Source organism: Aotus nancymaae, unplaced genomic scaffold, assembly GCF_030222135.1.
Source record: "Aotus nancymaae isolate 86718 unplaced genomic scaffold, 86718_ANA_hifiasm-v0.15.2.pri h1tg000029l, whole genome shotgun sequence".
NCBI classification, from domain to species: domain Eukaryota; kingdom Metazoa; phylum Chordata; class Mammalia; order Primates; family Aotidae; genus Aotus; species Aotus nancymaae.
The window spans coordinates 18,720,466-18,737,118 of NW_026988442.1; the positions used below are offsets into that span (position 1 = coordinate 18,720,466).

General features: G+C 41.0%; 1 protein-coding gene across 4 annotated transcripts in view; it reads left to right on the top strand.

The window, feature by feature from the left end:
• DHX35 (DEAH-box helicase 35) overlaps positions 1-16,653 on the top strand; it is an 81,635-nt gene that overhangs the window by 52,515 nt on the left and 12,467 nt on the right. For 3 of the 4 annotated variants that reach the window (XR_010344543.1, XM_064382435.1, XM_064382434.1), the window contains exons 14-19: positions 1,135-1,189; positions 5,159-5,254; positions 7,658-7,752; positions 10,556-10,633; positions 12,425-12,554; positions 15,548-15,629. Coding sequence is in view for 3 of the 4 variants with exons in the window: in XM_064382435.1 (XP_064238505.1) it covers positions 1,135-1,189; positions 5,159-5,254; positions 7,658-7,752; positions 10,556-10,633; positions 12,425-12,554; positions 15,548-15,629 (536 nt within the window). In the remaining variant the exon portion in view is untranslated. Of the gene's footprint in view, positions 1-1,134; positions 1,190-5,158; positions 5,255-7,657; positions 7,753-10,555; positions 10,634-10,980; positions 12,403-12,424; positions 12,555-15,547; positions 15,630-16,653 lie in introns of those variants that run through there. The other variant, XM_064382436.1, reaches the window with a different exon arrangement.

A 16,653-nucleotide genomic window follows, 5' to 3' on the forward strand; every position in this document is an offset into this window, starting at 1 on the left:
TCATTTAGGTGTTGTCCATTTTGCCTCTTTGTAGAGAAAGATGTTGTAGGTACCAGGGAAGGACTAGTGGATCATTTACATGATTTCTCAGTGGTGATTTGTTGAATCCTCTCTGTGTCATGAATCCAGTAGGTTTAGTTCCTGCCCTTGTAAGTGTGTTCACCTGTGTGTACAGTCACTGCAACTTTTAAAAAAGTTTAACTTTGGTCTTTGGCCAAGAGAGTAGGGGCGGTAGACTGGAAAGAACGGGGCCTGAATTCAGCTTTGCCACCAACTGCCTATATGACCTTGTTCAGATGTCTTTTCCTATTGCAGTTCACTTTCCTCACCTGTACAACTGAGCTAAAACAATGTGACAATTAAAATACATTTGTTACATGAATGTATTTAGAAAAAAACGCTATGTGGATTTAGAAAAAAATGCATTTAGAAAACATGCTATGCAGTTTTAAAAAGTCCTATAATATTATTACCTGGCTTATTAGAAACCTCATAATTTAGAGAGAAAAAAATGATGCCTGACATTTAGGTGCTCAGTAAAGATTTCTGGAAGGAAAGGAGGTAAAGATCTGGAAAATCAGACTGAGGGTCACAACATCAGCTTTGCTTATGAACTTCAGGTTCTCTAGAACTCTCTATTATTTTTGAAATTCAAATTCAACATATGTTGCAGTTTTCCAGACAGGGATTAAGAAAAAACAAATTCAGCATATGTTATTTACCCATCATGGGGCCAGGAGTGGGTCTCTGGGTGACACAAAGATAAATTATCCTGGGGCCCCAGGTAGAAGGTTGAGTCTGGGAAGTAAAAATTAGAAATGTCTCAGGAGGGTTTAAGGAAAATGAAGAGATAGTTTAAGATAGGGACCTATCACGTCTGATGGAGGGGAGGATGAAGGAGTGCTTCAATGGGAGATGTTTCATCAAGCTGAGCCTTAAAGGCCAAGCAGTACAAGGGTGTCTAGAAGGACAGGAAGGGCATTTCCAGAGGTGCTACCAGCATGAACAGCAAGGTGGAGGCTGGGAAGAAGGGGGCATGCTAGAGGGGAGAGTGCATTTGAGAAGGAAATAGCCACATTTTAATGTTTGTTGCCCAAATAAATTGATTTAGGAAGATTTTTATGTTTTTTACAGCCCCCTCCAGCACAGTCGATGGTTCAAGCCTTGGAGTTACTGTATGCTCTGGGAGGTATACCAATTTCTTTCTTACCATTCTCTCTTATTATGTGTTCTCTTTTGCGATGTTAGTGAGGTTGTATTCACTTTAGGGCTCTTAGCATCTTCAGGAATGGGATTGGTTCTCCCTATATATATAATCCCCTTAATGATACTTTATTGAAATAGGAAGTTGGGACCATAGTTAGACAGCATGAAAGCTGATGATGACAGCCAGTATATAAAACATTGCCAGTTTGTCAGAAGCTATTAAGAAGAATCACCAGGGTCACACTCCTAGGAGATGTCTAGCGATCAGCAGTTCCCTACCAGGATGTCAGCTCTTACCTCCCCAGACCTTTTCCTCCACCCAGCAACCACATCCTGAATCTGTGGCTCGGTATCCTCTCCCTAAATCCTCTTCATTTCATTTCTGGAGTTGCTCATGGAGAACTGGGGACATTATCAGCTTCTAGTATTGTTTGGGCAAGAAAATACCATGTTATGGGGGAGCTTCTGTTTGCTTGTTGATTGAAAATGTGTTAGGCTGGTGCAAAAATAATTATGTTTTTTGTCATTGAAAGTAATGGCAAAAACTGCAATTGCTTTTGCACCAAGCTTGATAGCATTTATCTTGACATAGAGAAAATCGTAGCCAGAATTCACCTCTTCAGGAAGTATTGTCTCTTCTGTGACTGGTACCCCAAGTGAATATAATTTCCAATTTGGAATTAAGTTTTAGTGGAGATTTTGTTTTATGAGATTTATTTTGAGCGCTACTTTAAAAAAATAGTTTTATTGAAGTGTAATTTGTATACCATACAATTCACTTATTTACAATGTACAAATTCAGTAGCTTTTAGTATATTCTCAGGGTTGTGCAACCATCACCACAATCTAATTGTGAGTGTATTCATCACCCAAAAAGAAATCTTTACCCATTGGCACTCAACTTCTCATTCTCCTTCCCCTCAGTCCCCCAGCCCAAGGCAACCACTTATCTGGCTCCATCTCTATAGATACTTTTTATCTCTATAGGTGTTCCTTTTCTGGAGATTTCATATAAATGGAATTGTATAATATGTGGTCTTTTATGATTGGCTTCTGTCTCAGTCTGTCTTGTGTTGCTATAACAGAATACTTTCTAAAGAGTTTTATTTAGAAATTATTTTTTTCTCCACCCAACAACCACATCCTGAATCTGTGGCTCAGTAATGGGTAATTTCTAAGGAGGTTTATTTGGCTTATGATTCAGGTGGCTGAAAGCGCCAAGATTAGGCAGCTGTATTTGGGGAGGGCCTCGGCCTGCTTCCATTCAAGGTGGAAAGCAAAAGGTGAGTGGGTGAGTGCAGAGATGGCATGGCAAGAGAGGAAGCCAGAGAGAGAAACTGAGGAAGCCAGGCTCTTTTAAGAACCTGCTCTCATGGGATCTAATCCATTACTCACCCTGGTTAAGGGCATTAAACTGTTCATGAGGGATGACCCCCATGACCCATACACCTCCCACTAGGCCCCACTTCCCAACACTGCCACATTGGGGATCAAATTGCAACATGAGCTTTGGTGGGGACAGACCACATACAAACCATAGCAGCTTCTTTTCATTTAGTGTGATGTTTCCCAGGTTCCTTCATGTTGTAGCTTATATTTGTACTGTATCCCTTTTTATCGCTGAATAATATTCTGTTGTATGGATATACCACATGTTTTTTTATCCATTCATTAGTTGATGGCATTTGGGTTGTTTCCACTTTTTGGCTAATATAAATAATGCTGCTATGAATATTAACATATAAATATCGTTTTGGTAGACATTCCCACCAGCAGTGTATGAAGAGTTCCAGTTTTTCCATATCATTGCCAGTGCTTATAATTGTCTTTTGTGTTAGAGCCATCCTAGTGGGTATGCAATGGTATCTCTTGGTTTTGATTGCCTTTCCCTGATGAGTCATGATATTGGGCACCTTTTCATGTGTTTGCTGCCCATTTGTAAATCTTCTTTGGAGAAAAGTCTGTTCAAATCCTTTGCCCATTTTTGTTTGTGCTATTGTCTTTTTAAAAAATTGAGTTGAAGCTCTTTATGTATTCTGGGCACATATTCTTATCAGATACATGGTTTGTAAATATTTCTCCCATTTCTGTGGTTTGGCTTTTTCTTACGTGTATTTACTTTTTACTTATTAGTATGGTTTGCAGTACAAAAATTTTAAGTTTTTGTGTAGTTCAGTTTATCTGTATTTTTTTCTTTTGTTATGTGTGCTCTTGGTGTCATGTTTAAGAAACTTGCCTAACCTGTAGTCATTAAGATCTTCTCCTAGGTTTTGTAGCTTTGGCCCTTACATTAGATCTGATCCATTTTGAGTTACTTTTTTGGTGTGGAGTGAAGTAGGGGGTCCATCTTTATTCATTATGTTGATTTTACTTATCTGTGAACAGCCAATTACTGATTCAAAATTTCTCCAGTGATTTAAAAGGCCTTTGGCTGGATTTACATAAAATCAGCCTGGAGTGAATGTGTGTTGGAGAAGAGTGGAGAAGGTTTCCACCCCCTCTTCTCAAATACATAATAGGAACTTGAAAGCAGGTTTCCTAGGCAAATATGTCATGAGGATCAGAGAATGTTGACAGCATAGGAGTTTTTTATTTGGGCTGGTTTTTCTCCAGTCAAACAGAATGAAATTTAAAATATTTCCTATTTCTTCAATACCCTAAATAAGCTGGAAAATGCAGAGGGAGCCCGCCAGCTTAATTTAATTTCAAGCTGAATTATTACCTTTAAAGAGATGTCTTACTGAGCTCTGCCTTACTCTGAGCTCTTATAGCATTTAAGTAGTAAAACCGTAGTCTGTACTTGGAGGTCTTGGGAATCCAATACCTGGATTTTGGCAAGTAGTAGAGAGCAAGGAGGGCACGTGGGGAGTTGAAGGAGTCAGCCCAGTTCAGCAAAATGCCCAGGAGGCAGTTGCATGAACAGTTCTGGTGTTGGCACCAGAGGGATCTGGGTTAGTGTTTAGATTCCAAGTTCCGGCTTTGTAGTTGCTTATTGTATTAGTCTGTTTTCATGCTGCTAATAAAGAGGTATTCAAGATTGGGTAATTTATAAAGGAAAGAGGTTTAATGGACCCACAGTTCCACATGGCTGGGGAGGCCTCACAATCTTGGAAGAGCAAAGGCATGTCTTACATGGCAATAGGCAAGAGAACTTGTGCAGGGGAACTCCCATTTATAAAACCATCAGATATTGTGAGACATATTCATTATCACGAGAACCGTATGCCGGAGACTACCCTGTGATTCAGTTATCTCCACCTGGCCCTGCCCTTGACATGTGGGGATTATTACAATTCAAGGTGAGATTTGGGTGGGGACACAGCCAAACCATATCACTCATGTAGTGTAAGAAGGGCCTGGGACACGGGATGTGATTGATGCCCTCCTGGCACATCTGTGGCCTCTCAGGTGCTGGAGGTAGAAGAAAGTCCAGACAGTGACTGAGGGGGGCAAGTGGATGCAGAGAATCAGGAGATTGCGGGGGGCAGTGGGGAGCAGGAGCTGGGGAAGAGTAGTACCAAGAAGCAGCGGCCAGCAGAGCCAAGTGCTGCCCAGGCTGTCAGGAAGATGCCTTGTGTTGGTGCTTACCCAATTGTTAGATTCTTGGAAAGAGTGGTCTCTTTGGAGTAGTGGAAACAGGTAAGGCTGCTGCAGATTGAGGAGAGGGTACGAGCAGAAGAAGGCTGCAGGGACATTTCCTTATAATTAAATCACTCAATAGAAGTCATTAGAAGTGTCAGTTTTTAAAAATTGGGTATTCAAGAGCTCAGTGGAGATCTTTTCTTCTTTTAATGTAACGGCACTCTAGTGTCAAATGGAGTTTAGTAGTGCATGAATATCTTTTAGATACTTTTTCTTTTTAGCATACATTATCTTTTATTCTCTCAACAACTGTAGGCCTTCCAACACAATGCTACCTGCCTTCTGATTTCTTTTGTTGTTCTTACGGCAGGTCTGGACAAAGACTGTCGCCTGACTGAACCGCTTGGCATGAGAATAGCAGAGTTTCCTTTGAATCCTATGTTTGCCAAAATGCTGCTTGAATCAGGTAGGTAGAGCCTGATAGCTTGAATTGATTTTATTTGGACTGTCAGAGGTGTTGTTTACCTGAATTCTGAGCACTGTGGGGAAGAGGGCAGAATATGCTAAAAAAAGTATATATATTTATTTATAACATAACATTTATTGTTTTAACCATTTTAAACGTGTAGTTCTGTGATATGAAGTACATTCACATCGTTATGCAACCGTCAGCACCATCCATTTCTAGAACTTTTTCCATCTGCACCATTGAAACGCCATACCTGGTAAACACAAATTCCCTGTTCTCTCCGCCCTGGCAACCACCGCTACTTTCTGTCTCTATGAATTTGACTACTTTAAGAACCTTAAGAAGTGCAGTCACACAGTGTGTGTCCTTTGTGACTCTCTGGTTTCTGTTCGCATAATGTTTTCCAGGTTCATTCATGTTGTAGAATGTGTTAAAATTGTCTTTATTTTTAAGGAGATACAGTATTTTATTTGATATCTATACCATGTTTTGTTTACTCGTCTGTTGACACTTTGGTTGCTCCTCACTTTTGGCTATTGTGAATAATACTGCTATGAACATGGATACACAAATATCTGTTTGAGTCCCTGCTTTTACGTTTTTTGAGTATATAGCCAGAAGTGAAGTTACTAAATTATATAATTCTTTAATTAAAAAAAATTATTAATTGACAAATAATAATTGTATATATTTATGAGATACAGTGTATTTTATGTATATGTTGTAGAAAGATTCAGTCAAGCCAATTAACGTATTTGCCAGCTCACCAACTTGTCATTTTTTGTGCTAAGAATGTTAAAATTCTATTCTTGTAGCAATTTTGAAATAAACAATACATTATTATTAACTCTGGTCACGATGTAGTGCAATAGATCACTAAAACCTATTCCTCCAGTCTAACTGAAACTTTGTACCCTTTGATTAACACCTCCCTTTTCTCCATTCACCCCCCTGACACAGGGGATCTCTTAGCCTCTGGTAACCACTTTTCTACTCTCTGTTTCCATGAGATTGACTTTTTTAGATTCCGTATATAAGTGAGATCATACAGTGTTTGTCTTTCTGTGCCTGCCTTATTTCACTTGGCATAATGTCCTCCAGTTCCATTTATGCTATTGTGAATGACAGCGCTTTCTTCTTTTTTTTTCAGGCTGTATAGTATTTCATTGTGTGTGTACATATTTATATATACCACATTTTCTTTCTTTTCTTTTTTCCTGTTTTCTTTTCTTTTCTTTTCTTTCTTGGCAGCGTCTTGCTCTGTCGCCGAGGCTGGAGTGCAGTGGCACAATCTCGGCTCACTACAACCTCCGCCTCCCAGGTTCAAGTAATTCTCTGCCTCAGCCTCCTGAGTAGCTGGGATTACAGGCGCCTGCCACCACACCCGGTTAATTTTTTGTATTTTTAGTAGAGACGGGGTTTCACCGTGTTGGCCAGGCTGGTCTTGAACTTCTGACATAAGGTGATCCACCCGCCTCGGCCTCCCAAAGTGTTGGGATTACAGACGTGAGCCACTGTACCCAGCCGAGAAACAAGATTCTAAGTATGGGCTGGGGAAGTGCATCATTCATGAAGTGGGAGGTGGTGGGGAGATGGGACAGGCAGTGCATTGTGCTCTGCCTTGCGCCCTGGAGTGGTAATTGCTGCTGACTCTGTTTCCAGCTGCTCCCGTGTGCTCCAGCAGCCCCCATCATACTTTGCTGGTCTAGTTGTGCCTTGGACTTCCCAGCTGAGATGAGCCCTTTTGAGAAGGAAGCTATTTCATAGAAGGAGTCAGGAGTAGAGAAACAGCAGAAGGGGCACAAGCCGCTTATTCCCTGCCCCTTTTTGCTCTCTGACTTCCTGCCAGGATTCTAGATGTTCCCACAGCAGGGTAGGGAGCAGATGTGGAGCTGACCTGCCCTTAGTGGTGGGGTCAGTCTTGACAGTCAGAGTCCCCCGTATTTCAGCTGCAGAGGGCAGTAACACCTCCTTTTTTGGAGTCCTTCAAGGCTGCTGTTCATCTGCGCTACATATGGGACTTCGTATTTGGCTGACTGAAATATTTATGTACTATAAACTTTATTTTTATTTTTCTGAGAGAGGGTCTCACTCTATCACCCTGTCTGGAGTGCAGTGGTGTGAACTTGGCTCACTGTAGCCTTGACCTTCTGGCTTTAAGCAATCCTCCTGAATACCTGGACCACAGGCACCTACCACTATGCGTAATTTTTAAATCTTTTGTAGAAATGGGGTTTTGCCATGTTGCCCAGGCTCATATGCTATAAACTTTAAAAGTTAAGTTATAGAAAAAATACAATCTTAGTCTTCAGTGTGATGCAAGGAAAATATCAGAAAATGTCTTTCACTTCTTGTTGACACATTATATGGTTGAAACCAAACACGCTTTTTGTTTTACAGGAAACTTTGGCTGTTCTCAGGAAATTCTGAGCATCGCTGCCATGATGCAGATCCAGAATATCTTTGTGGTCCCACCAAACCAGAAGTCTCAGGCAGTAAGTCAGCTCCCTCCCCAGGCTGTCTGTACCAGTCTCTTTTGCTTTGAGCTTTCCTTATTAAAACTCTGCCCAGGAACTGCTGAAGACAGCACTGTACAAATGTGATCAGCTCATGTTTTGAGTATTTATTGTGTGCTTGATGTTGTGCGAGGCATTTTGCAGGCATCATTCCACTTTATCTTCATCATAAACTTGGGAAGTAGATATTATTATCATGTTTGATTTTTTTTTTTTTTTTTTTTGAGAGGGAGTCTCACTGTCACTCAGGCTTGGTGTGCGGTGGCATGATCTCAGCTCACTGCAACCTCCACCTCCCGGGTTCAAGCGATTCTCCTACTTCCCATGTAGCTGGAATACAAGCGTGCTCCACCACCCCTGGCTAATTTTTGTATTTCAGCAGGGACAGGGTTTCACCATGTTGGCCAGGCCCATCTCGAATTCCTGACCTCAGGTAATCTGCCCGCCTTGACCTCCCAAAGTGCTGGTATTACAGGCATGAGCCACCGCGCCTGGCCTATTACCATGTTTTAAAGATGGAGGCACAGAGAGGTTAGATAACTCATTCACAGTTGCACAGCCAGAATTGTTGACTTGGATTCACAGTCCAGAGCCCCAGACCTTAACCGTTGAACTACCAAATTCCAGTTTCTGTCAGGGAAATTGTCATTCAGACTGCTCTACTAGAAACCCCAACCTGGTTGGGGACATTAGTGACATAAGAAGTCAGATGTCTGGAGTACAGCAGACTGATTCTGGGCACCACACGGCATCATGGTGGTGTTGCAGGTGGGCCATTATGAACTAGAGAGATCTAAACCCCACCTAAGGCGCGGGCATCAGCAGAGACTAATTGAGTGAACACTGGAAAGATGGAAGGAAAAGTTTTGAGTCTGAAGAGATACTTGGAAGTAAAGTGTGCTGATAGAGGTAGGTCAGAGGTAAGTTCAGTCACTTCCTGTTTGAAAGTCAGAATCAGCAGCCATGCATGGAGGGGCTGAGTTTGTATGTGTAATGAGGAGGAGAGAAACTTTCTTAGGAATTGTTAGGATCCTCCTCGTCAGTTGTGTATCTAGATTACAAAGTTTTTCTGCCTCTGTGCCCAGATGCTTATATCTATTTTTGTTTTGTTTTTACTTAACCTTCTTAATAGTCCTTTCTGAGAGCAGAGAAACTCACTTTAAAGCTTAGAAGACTGAGGTTCTGGCAACTCTGTCTGCAGTTGTAATATTTAACCCCCTTCATCTCCACTCCCTGCTGTATTTTTCTCCTCTAGTGCTTCTTACCAGCTGCTCTACTACGTATATTCTTACTTGTTTGTTGCCTTTCTCCCACCACTGTTTATTTACTGTAACATCCTGGATGCTTAGAGTAGTGCCTTGTCTATAGTAGGTGCTTGGTAAACATCTGTTAATGAATAAGTAAGTGGAAGAAAGGAAGGTTGATTGATTATGTGGTATTTGGTTCAAGGCTAAAATTCTGAGGTTAATAAATACGCGGTCATGTGCTACATAATGACTTTTCAGTTAATGATGGACTGTATATAAGATGGTGGTTCTGTAAGGTTACAGTAGGATACTTTTACTGTACCTTTTCTGTCTTTAGATACATTTAGACACAAATACTTACCATCCTGTTACAGTTGCCTGCGGTATTCAGTACAGTAACATACTATGCAGGTTTTAGCCTAGGAGCTACAGGATGTGCCATTCAGCCCAGGTGTGTAGTAGTCTATACCATGTAGGTTTGTTTAAGTACATTCTGTGATGTTTGCACAGTGATGAAATTATCCAGTGACACATTTCTTGGAATATAACTTGCGTTGCTAAGTGATGTGTGACTGTATCTGTGTACTTGCATATATATTGTATGTGCTGCTGCTTTAACCCATGGGAACAGATGGCATTGCTCAGGATCTTACAGAAAGAGAAACCTAAGGATGGGCTGTGAAAGGATTGTACAATTTTTGGTAGTCCAGGAATATTGAGTGTCTGCTGTATGTTAGACAGCTGGTCCCCTGTCTTCCTGGTGCCTACTTTCTCTTGGGGGTTGGGAGGATTCTTCTGAAAGAGATGATATTAACTAGATAGGGAGAGAGACAAGAACATTAACATTTTATCAATTTTTTTTTGCCAGATACTTTATATTAAATTATCTTAATCCACAGCAATCTTGATAGATAGATTTAGTTTCCTGATTTTACAGATAAGGAAATCAAGGCTGAGAAGGGTTAAGTAACCAAGCTAAGGTCTTTCAGGATATGGCAGAGCTAGAATGCTGCAAATCAGGTGTTTCTGAATCCATAACCCACACGCTATTCACCATGCAATGTTACTTCCCAGTGCAAAAGACTCACAGGAGTCTCTCTCTCTCTCTGTCCCTCCATGCGTCCCTCCCTCCCTTCCTCCCTTCCTTCCTTCTTCCTTCCCTCCCTCTCCCTCTTTTTTCTCTCTTTCTCTTTCTCTCTCCTTCCTTCCTTTCTTCCTTCCTTCCTTCCTTCCTTCCTTCCATCCCACACTGTTGCTATGGAGTACAGTGGTGCAAACATGGCTCCTGGGCTCAAGCGATCCTCCCACCTGAGCCTAGTAGCTGGGACTTAGAGGGACATACTGCCATGCTCTGCTAATTTTTTTTCTTTTTTAGTTTTGTAGAGATGGGGTTTACCTATGTTGCCTAGGCTGGTGTCAAACTCCTGGGCTCAAACAGTCTTTCTGCCTCAGCCTCCCAAAATGCTGGGATTATAGACGGGAGCCACCACACCCGGCCAAGAGTCAGCTTCTGAATGTTGCTTTATTCTTTCTAGATTCGAGTGCACCGTAAATTTGCTGTGGAGGAGGGCGACCACCTCACTATGCTCAACGTATATGAAGCATTTATTAAAGTAAGCACAACTTCCTGCTCTAAATGCTACCTCAACACACCACCCACTGGAGGTGATCTAGGAGGGAGGATCCCAGAAGTTCACTTCATAAAGGAATGCCCAAGAGAGCCCTTTATTTTCCCGTTAGATTTATTGCCAGTACTTCTAACTGGTAGGTTGGGCTTTCTGCTGAGTTTGTGGTGCAGTATTGCTGAGAAGAACACAGGAATCATTCATTGCTTTCCCTTGCTTGGAGATATGGTACACTAGCGGCAGGCCAGTGCCCAGCCTCAAGTCATCTCACATCCACCATGTCGTAGACAGAAAGGCAACATTTGAATAGGAAGTTCTGTTATATTTTCTGCCAGGTAAATGAGGCTGAGAGCAACTTGAAGTCCTAGGTTGAATCTTCAAAGCTGTCCCAGCTGCCATGAGAAGACATTTAGTTGTGATCTGTGCATATTCACACATCCCACACATATTTAGCTCTAGGTAATGTTAATTTTTATTGTTAATATTCTATAAAACTAAGAGCAAATAATACAGCTTAAAGTTCTCATGAAAAATTGTTAATAAATGAGATCTAAAGGTGATGGAAATGATGAAAAAAGAAACCTTACATAAAAGAAAGGGTATAATATTTCAGATTTTTAACATTCATTTCTTAAATACTCTTTTAGAAGTGAAGAAATGCTAAAATTTTGTTTACCAGTGATTTGAGGAAGATTATTCAGTTGGTGAAAAGTTTTCAGAAAAAAGAAATTCACCTCTTATTGAGACTTACGGTTTAAATCAGATAAAATTCATTTATACAGGCACAATGTGTCATCTCTAAGCTGAAGCTTTCTTTACCAGTAGAAAGTGGGTGCATTGTATTATTTTATAGTTGCCTTCTTGGAATATCTTCTATTAATTACATTCTCTTTTTTCTTTCTTTTTTTTTTTTTTTGAGACGGAGTTTCGCTCTTGTTACCCAGGCTGGAGTGCAATGGTGCTATCTCGGCTCACCGCAACCTCTGCCTCCTGGGTTCAGGCAATTCTCCTGCCTCAGCCTCCTGAGTAGTTGGGATTACAGGCACGCACCACCATGCCCAGCTAATTTTTTGTATCTTTAGTAGAGACGAGGTTTCACCATGTTGACCAGGATGGTCTCGATCTCTTGATCTCGTGATCCACCCGCCTCGGCCTCCCAAAGTGCTGGGATTACAGGCGTGAGCCACCGTGCCCAGCCGTAATTGCATTTTCTTATTTAAAGCACTTTCCTTCCTAACTTACAATATAATTTCAGAGGTATATTTCCACAGCAGTATACTCTAAGACATAATGATCATACTTATGAATGCAGAAAAATTAAATACTGTTGATAGAAAAATCATACTTTGGGGACAAATAATAGTAATTTGTAAATTTTTTCTACATTGGCAAGTGTCATTTTGTTGGCCTGTAGTATCATAAAGTGACAAATTGAAGCGTGCCAAAGAAGAAAAGTTGATTTACAAAGAACCACACGGGAAAGCGATTCTTTCTGATAGTTCAATCACATGAAGGTATTTAAAATTGAAAACATCTCTGCTTGTCATTAAGTTCTCATTTGCCCTTTAGTGCAAAGAGTGGGGTTGCAGAGCAATCAGATGTGTGCAAGGTTGTTAACATCTGTTTTGAGAGGTGGGGTAAAAAAGGGCCAGTTCCAATCTTTAGGTCTTATGCCATTGAACAGCACATGGGGGAGGAGAAAAGAATGATCTTTACAATATAGCATGAGTCAACAACATGTCTGTTTTTCTAACTCCCTCTCTCTGGGTTGTTCGGTAGCACAATAAGAACTCTCAGTGGTGTCAGGAACATTTCCTGAATTACAAGGGTCTGGTCAGAGCTGCGACTGTAAGAGAACAATTGAAAAAGCTTCTTGTCAAGTTTCAAGTGCCCAAGAAGTCCAGTGAAGGTGAGAAGAAACTGCCTCAGCTGGTGACTTCCCTTGCTTCATTCTGTTGAGTTGTCCTCCTAAAGTTCTCATGCTGGGCTGGTGTGAGGCAGCATGGTGTGCTCTGTACCAACACTGGGTTTTATATTTTGAGTTGCCTGCATCTATGAAAAGCTGAAGGTCAGGTTGCATATTTTTTCCAGCAAGGTCCATTTTTCTTTCTGATGGGTATTCTTACTGAAGGAACTTCATAGCCCATGACAATACTTAAGAATCATTAACAGTCACATCAGTGTCAGTGCACATCATGTGATTGATTTTCCCATGCAGGCTTTGCAAGAAAAACTACTTTTTGTTCGATGATGTTAGTAGCTATTACATAAAAATTCAATTTTATTTTCAAAGACATGTATTATTTAAGCAAGTGCTGGGTGTTTAGCCTAGGCAGTCACTAAGGGTAAGAAAAGGAAAAGTAGTATACAGTGACTACTATTAGTCAGGGACACGATAGGTTACACTGTGGCAGGGGTTCTCCAGATATTCTCTTGCTCAGTCTCCCACTCCTTGAGGTGTCAGTAATATTCTCATTTTACAATTAGTCATAAGGTCTAGGGAGAAGTTCAATCAAATTCAGGACAACACAGCTGGTAAGGAGCAGAGCCAGATCTGTGTGGCTCAGAAGTCTGTACTTTTAAGGAAGTGGCATACCCGCCTCAGCAGTTGGGTTGAAAGCCTGTGTGCCAAGTATTTAGCCACATCCTCAGCACCATTAGTACTTGTTAACATTTTCTGAGTGCTTCTAAGTGGCCAGGCAGCACTGAGTGTTCCATGTGTTTATTAATTTAATGCTCATAACGGCGCTGTGAAATATGTGCTGTTTTCCCCATCTTATAGATGAGAAAAGTGTGGCTAAGAGGTAAAATGTAACTTGCTAAAGTTACACAGTGAGGATATGGTGGAGTCAGAGCTTGAGCCTAGGCGATTCCATATCAGTCTTATTTTGTCTTTATACTAAGAGCAAGTGATTAAACAACGACAAAGTCTTAGCTTTTACTTTAAGGGAACAGTGCATTAAGGGAGAGATTCATACAGATAGACAAAATGCAACAATACAAGATTATCAGTTCTCTTAGAAGTTAAAGTAGTAGATACTTTAGTAATCGTAGAAGACGTGCTGGCAAACGTGGAAGGAATGCCAGGAGGAAGGAATCCAGAGAAGGCTGGCCTGGGAAGTCTTGCAGCTTCCTTGAGGGGCGGTGGGAGTCCAGTCAAGCTTTGGGGTCTCGTTGAATTAGAAATTGGTGGCGGCTGGGCCCGGTGGCTCACGTCTGTAATCCCAGCACTTTGGGAGGCCGAGGCAGGCAGATCACAAGGTCAGGAGTTTGAGACCAACCTGGCCAATATGGTGAAACTCTGTCTGTACTAAAAATTAAAAAAAAAAATTAGCTGGTCATGGTGGTGGGCACCTGTAGTCCCAGCTACTCAGGAGGCTGAGACAGGAGAATTGCTTGAATCTGGGAGGCGGAGGTTACAGTGAGTCGAGATCGCACCCCTGCTCTCCAGCTTGGGCGACAGAGTGAAACTCCATCCCCCAAAAAAAAAAAAAATAGTGGCAAAGAGCACTCTAGGTAAGGAGGATTGGAGACAAGTGCTTGGAGTGAGGAGTATATAAGATGTTCAGAGAATGTTCGATGGGTGAATACCTTCACAAGAGAGGGAAGAGTTGAAACCTGGGCCACTGGGCCATGTTGGAGTCATTGATAGAAACAGAAAGCTTACAAGGAGCACCCAGTTTGAGAGCAGCTGATCAAGCGCCTATTACCCCTGAGCAGGGTGATGACAGCCTTACTTCTACAATTGGTGTTCTTCACCTGTTTTTCAGTATCAGACCCCTGCTCAGGAGACAAGTTACATTAAATTTAAATTCTACCTACCCTGACAAATTAAATAGTAAGGAGTAAGATTTTGTAGGGTAGGGTTGAGCTTTGGAGGGCCATAAACCATTGTAGTGTCTAAGATCTTCCCCTACCCCTGCCTCCAAGAACCAGTTTTCACCCCTTTGGAAGAGAGATTACCCCTGATTAGAGTACACATTTTACATGGAAATTTCTTATGGACAATAGGAGAGAAGAGACTGAATCTCGCATTAGATCATAGTTAGACATGTAGATTTGATATTTATCAACTCAGTGCTTAAGAACAATACAGAAAATCATGGAGACTAAATTACATGCAAATTTAAAACATCTAAGTCTTAAAAAAATAGAAAGCAATGAGTCAAAGGTACTTTCAGCCGTCGTGACATGCATGAAGATTAAAAACTTTATTATAGAATGATTTTATTTAATATATTTAGGATAAAACAGTTTTCAGGTTGATAAATGGGCTAAGGATTAGAACAAAAAATTCACAAAAGAAGAAACGTGCAGATAGTAATCAAATAAATGTAATATAAAAGACGATAACCCTTTTTGCCAAAACATTGCTAGTAAGAATGCAGTGAAACTGCCATATTGTTGATGGCTTTGGAAATAGTACCACCTTTAGGGAACTTACTTACCAACATGCTATATTCCATTGGATCTAAGATACCATCATGTGTAAGAAACATCATTATTTTATGTATCACCAAGAAAAAAAAATGCTGCCAATTATAATTGTAAAATGCTATCCTAATTTCAGTGAATTAAAGTTAGAAAAAGAGTGAGTCTTAAAAATGATGAGATGTGATATGTCACCAGCCATAAAAATAACATTAGCCTTTTGCATAACAATTTGGAATATATCCTATGGACATCATCTAATAGTGGGACCTCCTTAGATGGTGCCGGGGCAGGCATCCAGCATCGGGAAGGTTAGGGCTGGAGCCAGTTCAGGAGAGGGTTTCCAGGTGGCTTGAAGCAGCCTGGGGTGGTGCTGGCAGTGAATCCTGTGCCTTTCAGCACAGGCTCGAGCACACGGAGCATAGGGCAGGCAAGGAAGTGTCTCATCCACCCTGTTTGCTGCCTGTATAGGTGATCCGGATCCCGTCCTGAGGTGCATTGTCTCGGGCTTCTTCGCTAATGCCGCGAGGTTTCATTCTACTGGAGCTTATAGGTAACACAATACTTGGTGAAGTCATTTGTTAAAGGAACAATCTTACAAATGACCCAAACTCCACAGAAAGCTGTGCAGAGATAGTAATTAAATAATTATTTTTAATTTCTATCACGCTTCCTTCCAAAGCAGAGTTGAGGTTAGTGACATAGCTTTAAGCAAAATACCTTGACTTTCTGAAAATGATTCTCATATATTCAGTTCATCTATATGTTGTAACGTATGTTTTAGAAGGCTGACAATCTTGAGACTGGTAATATTTCAGTTCTAATGATAGAATAATATGATTTGAAGAAACCATTAAAAATAATCTTTCCCAGAGAAGTTACTTTTACAGTTGGCTAGCTTATGAGGTCTTTAGAGATGTGCAGGACTGAAGTCCTCACCCACCCTGGTACAGTGTGGCCACGGCTGGTGTCTTTGGAGGTAGCCAAGTGTTTCTCATGTCCTGGATGTGCCTCCTGCTACAGAACCTGATTCTTCCAGTTCCATTTTCTAGGCATAGGAAGTCACTGATGGTTGATGCCTTCCTAATGGTCTTTAGTATATTCAAATGCAGTGAAAACTAAGCATAGCTTAGCTTTCCTTTCTCCAGACGAATCATTCCAGTGCTTTGAATTGTTACTTTTAGTCTGTCTTTTCTGTCCTTTGGCTCATTTTAGTTTCATAACCTTACTGTAGCCTGTTTAAAGTGTACCTATCATCATTTTCTTCTTTAATAAGAGAACAATCCAAAGAATTTCTCCCCCGCTCTTCTTTCCATGTATTATTTTATCATTAATTTTTTTTTCCCTCAGAAAATACTACCTCCCTGTTTTCTTGAGATCAGCCAAGATATTTCTTGTCCTGGGCTCCTGTTAATGAGTCCAGAATTGCACTGAGCCTTTTTAAATTTTGACAGCCAGATCTGCTCCATCTAGTATCCTAGTAGCCGGCTGTTTGAACTGCAGGATAGCACTTTACACTGATCTCTTTGTTACTCCAGGCATGTTGTAGCCTGTCAGTATCATGATTCAGTTGCCCG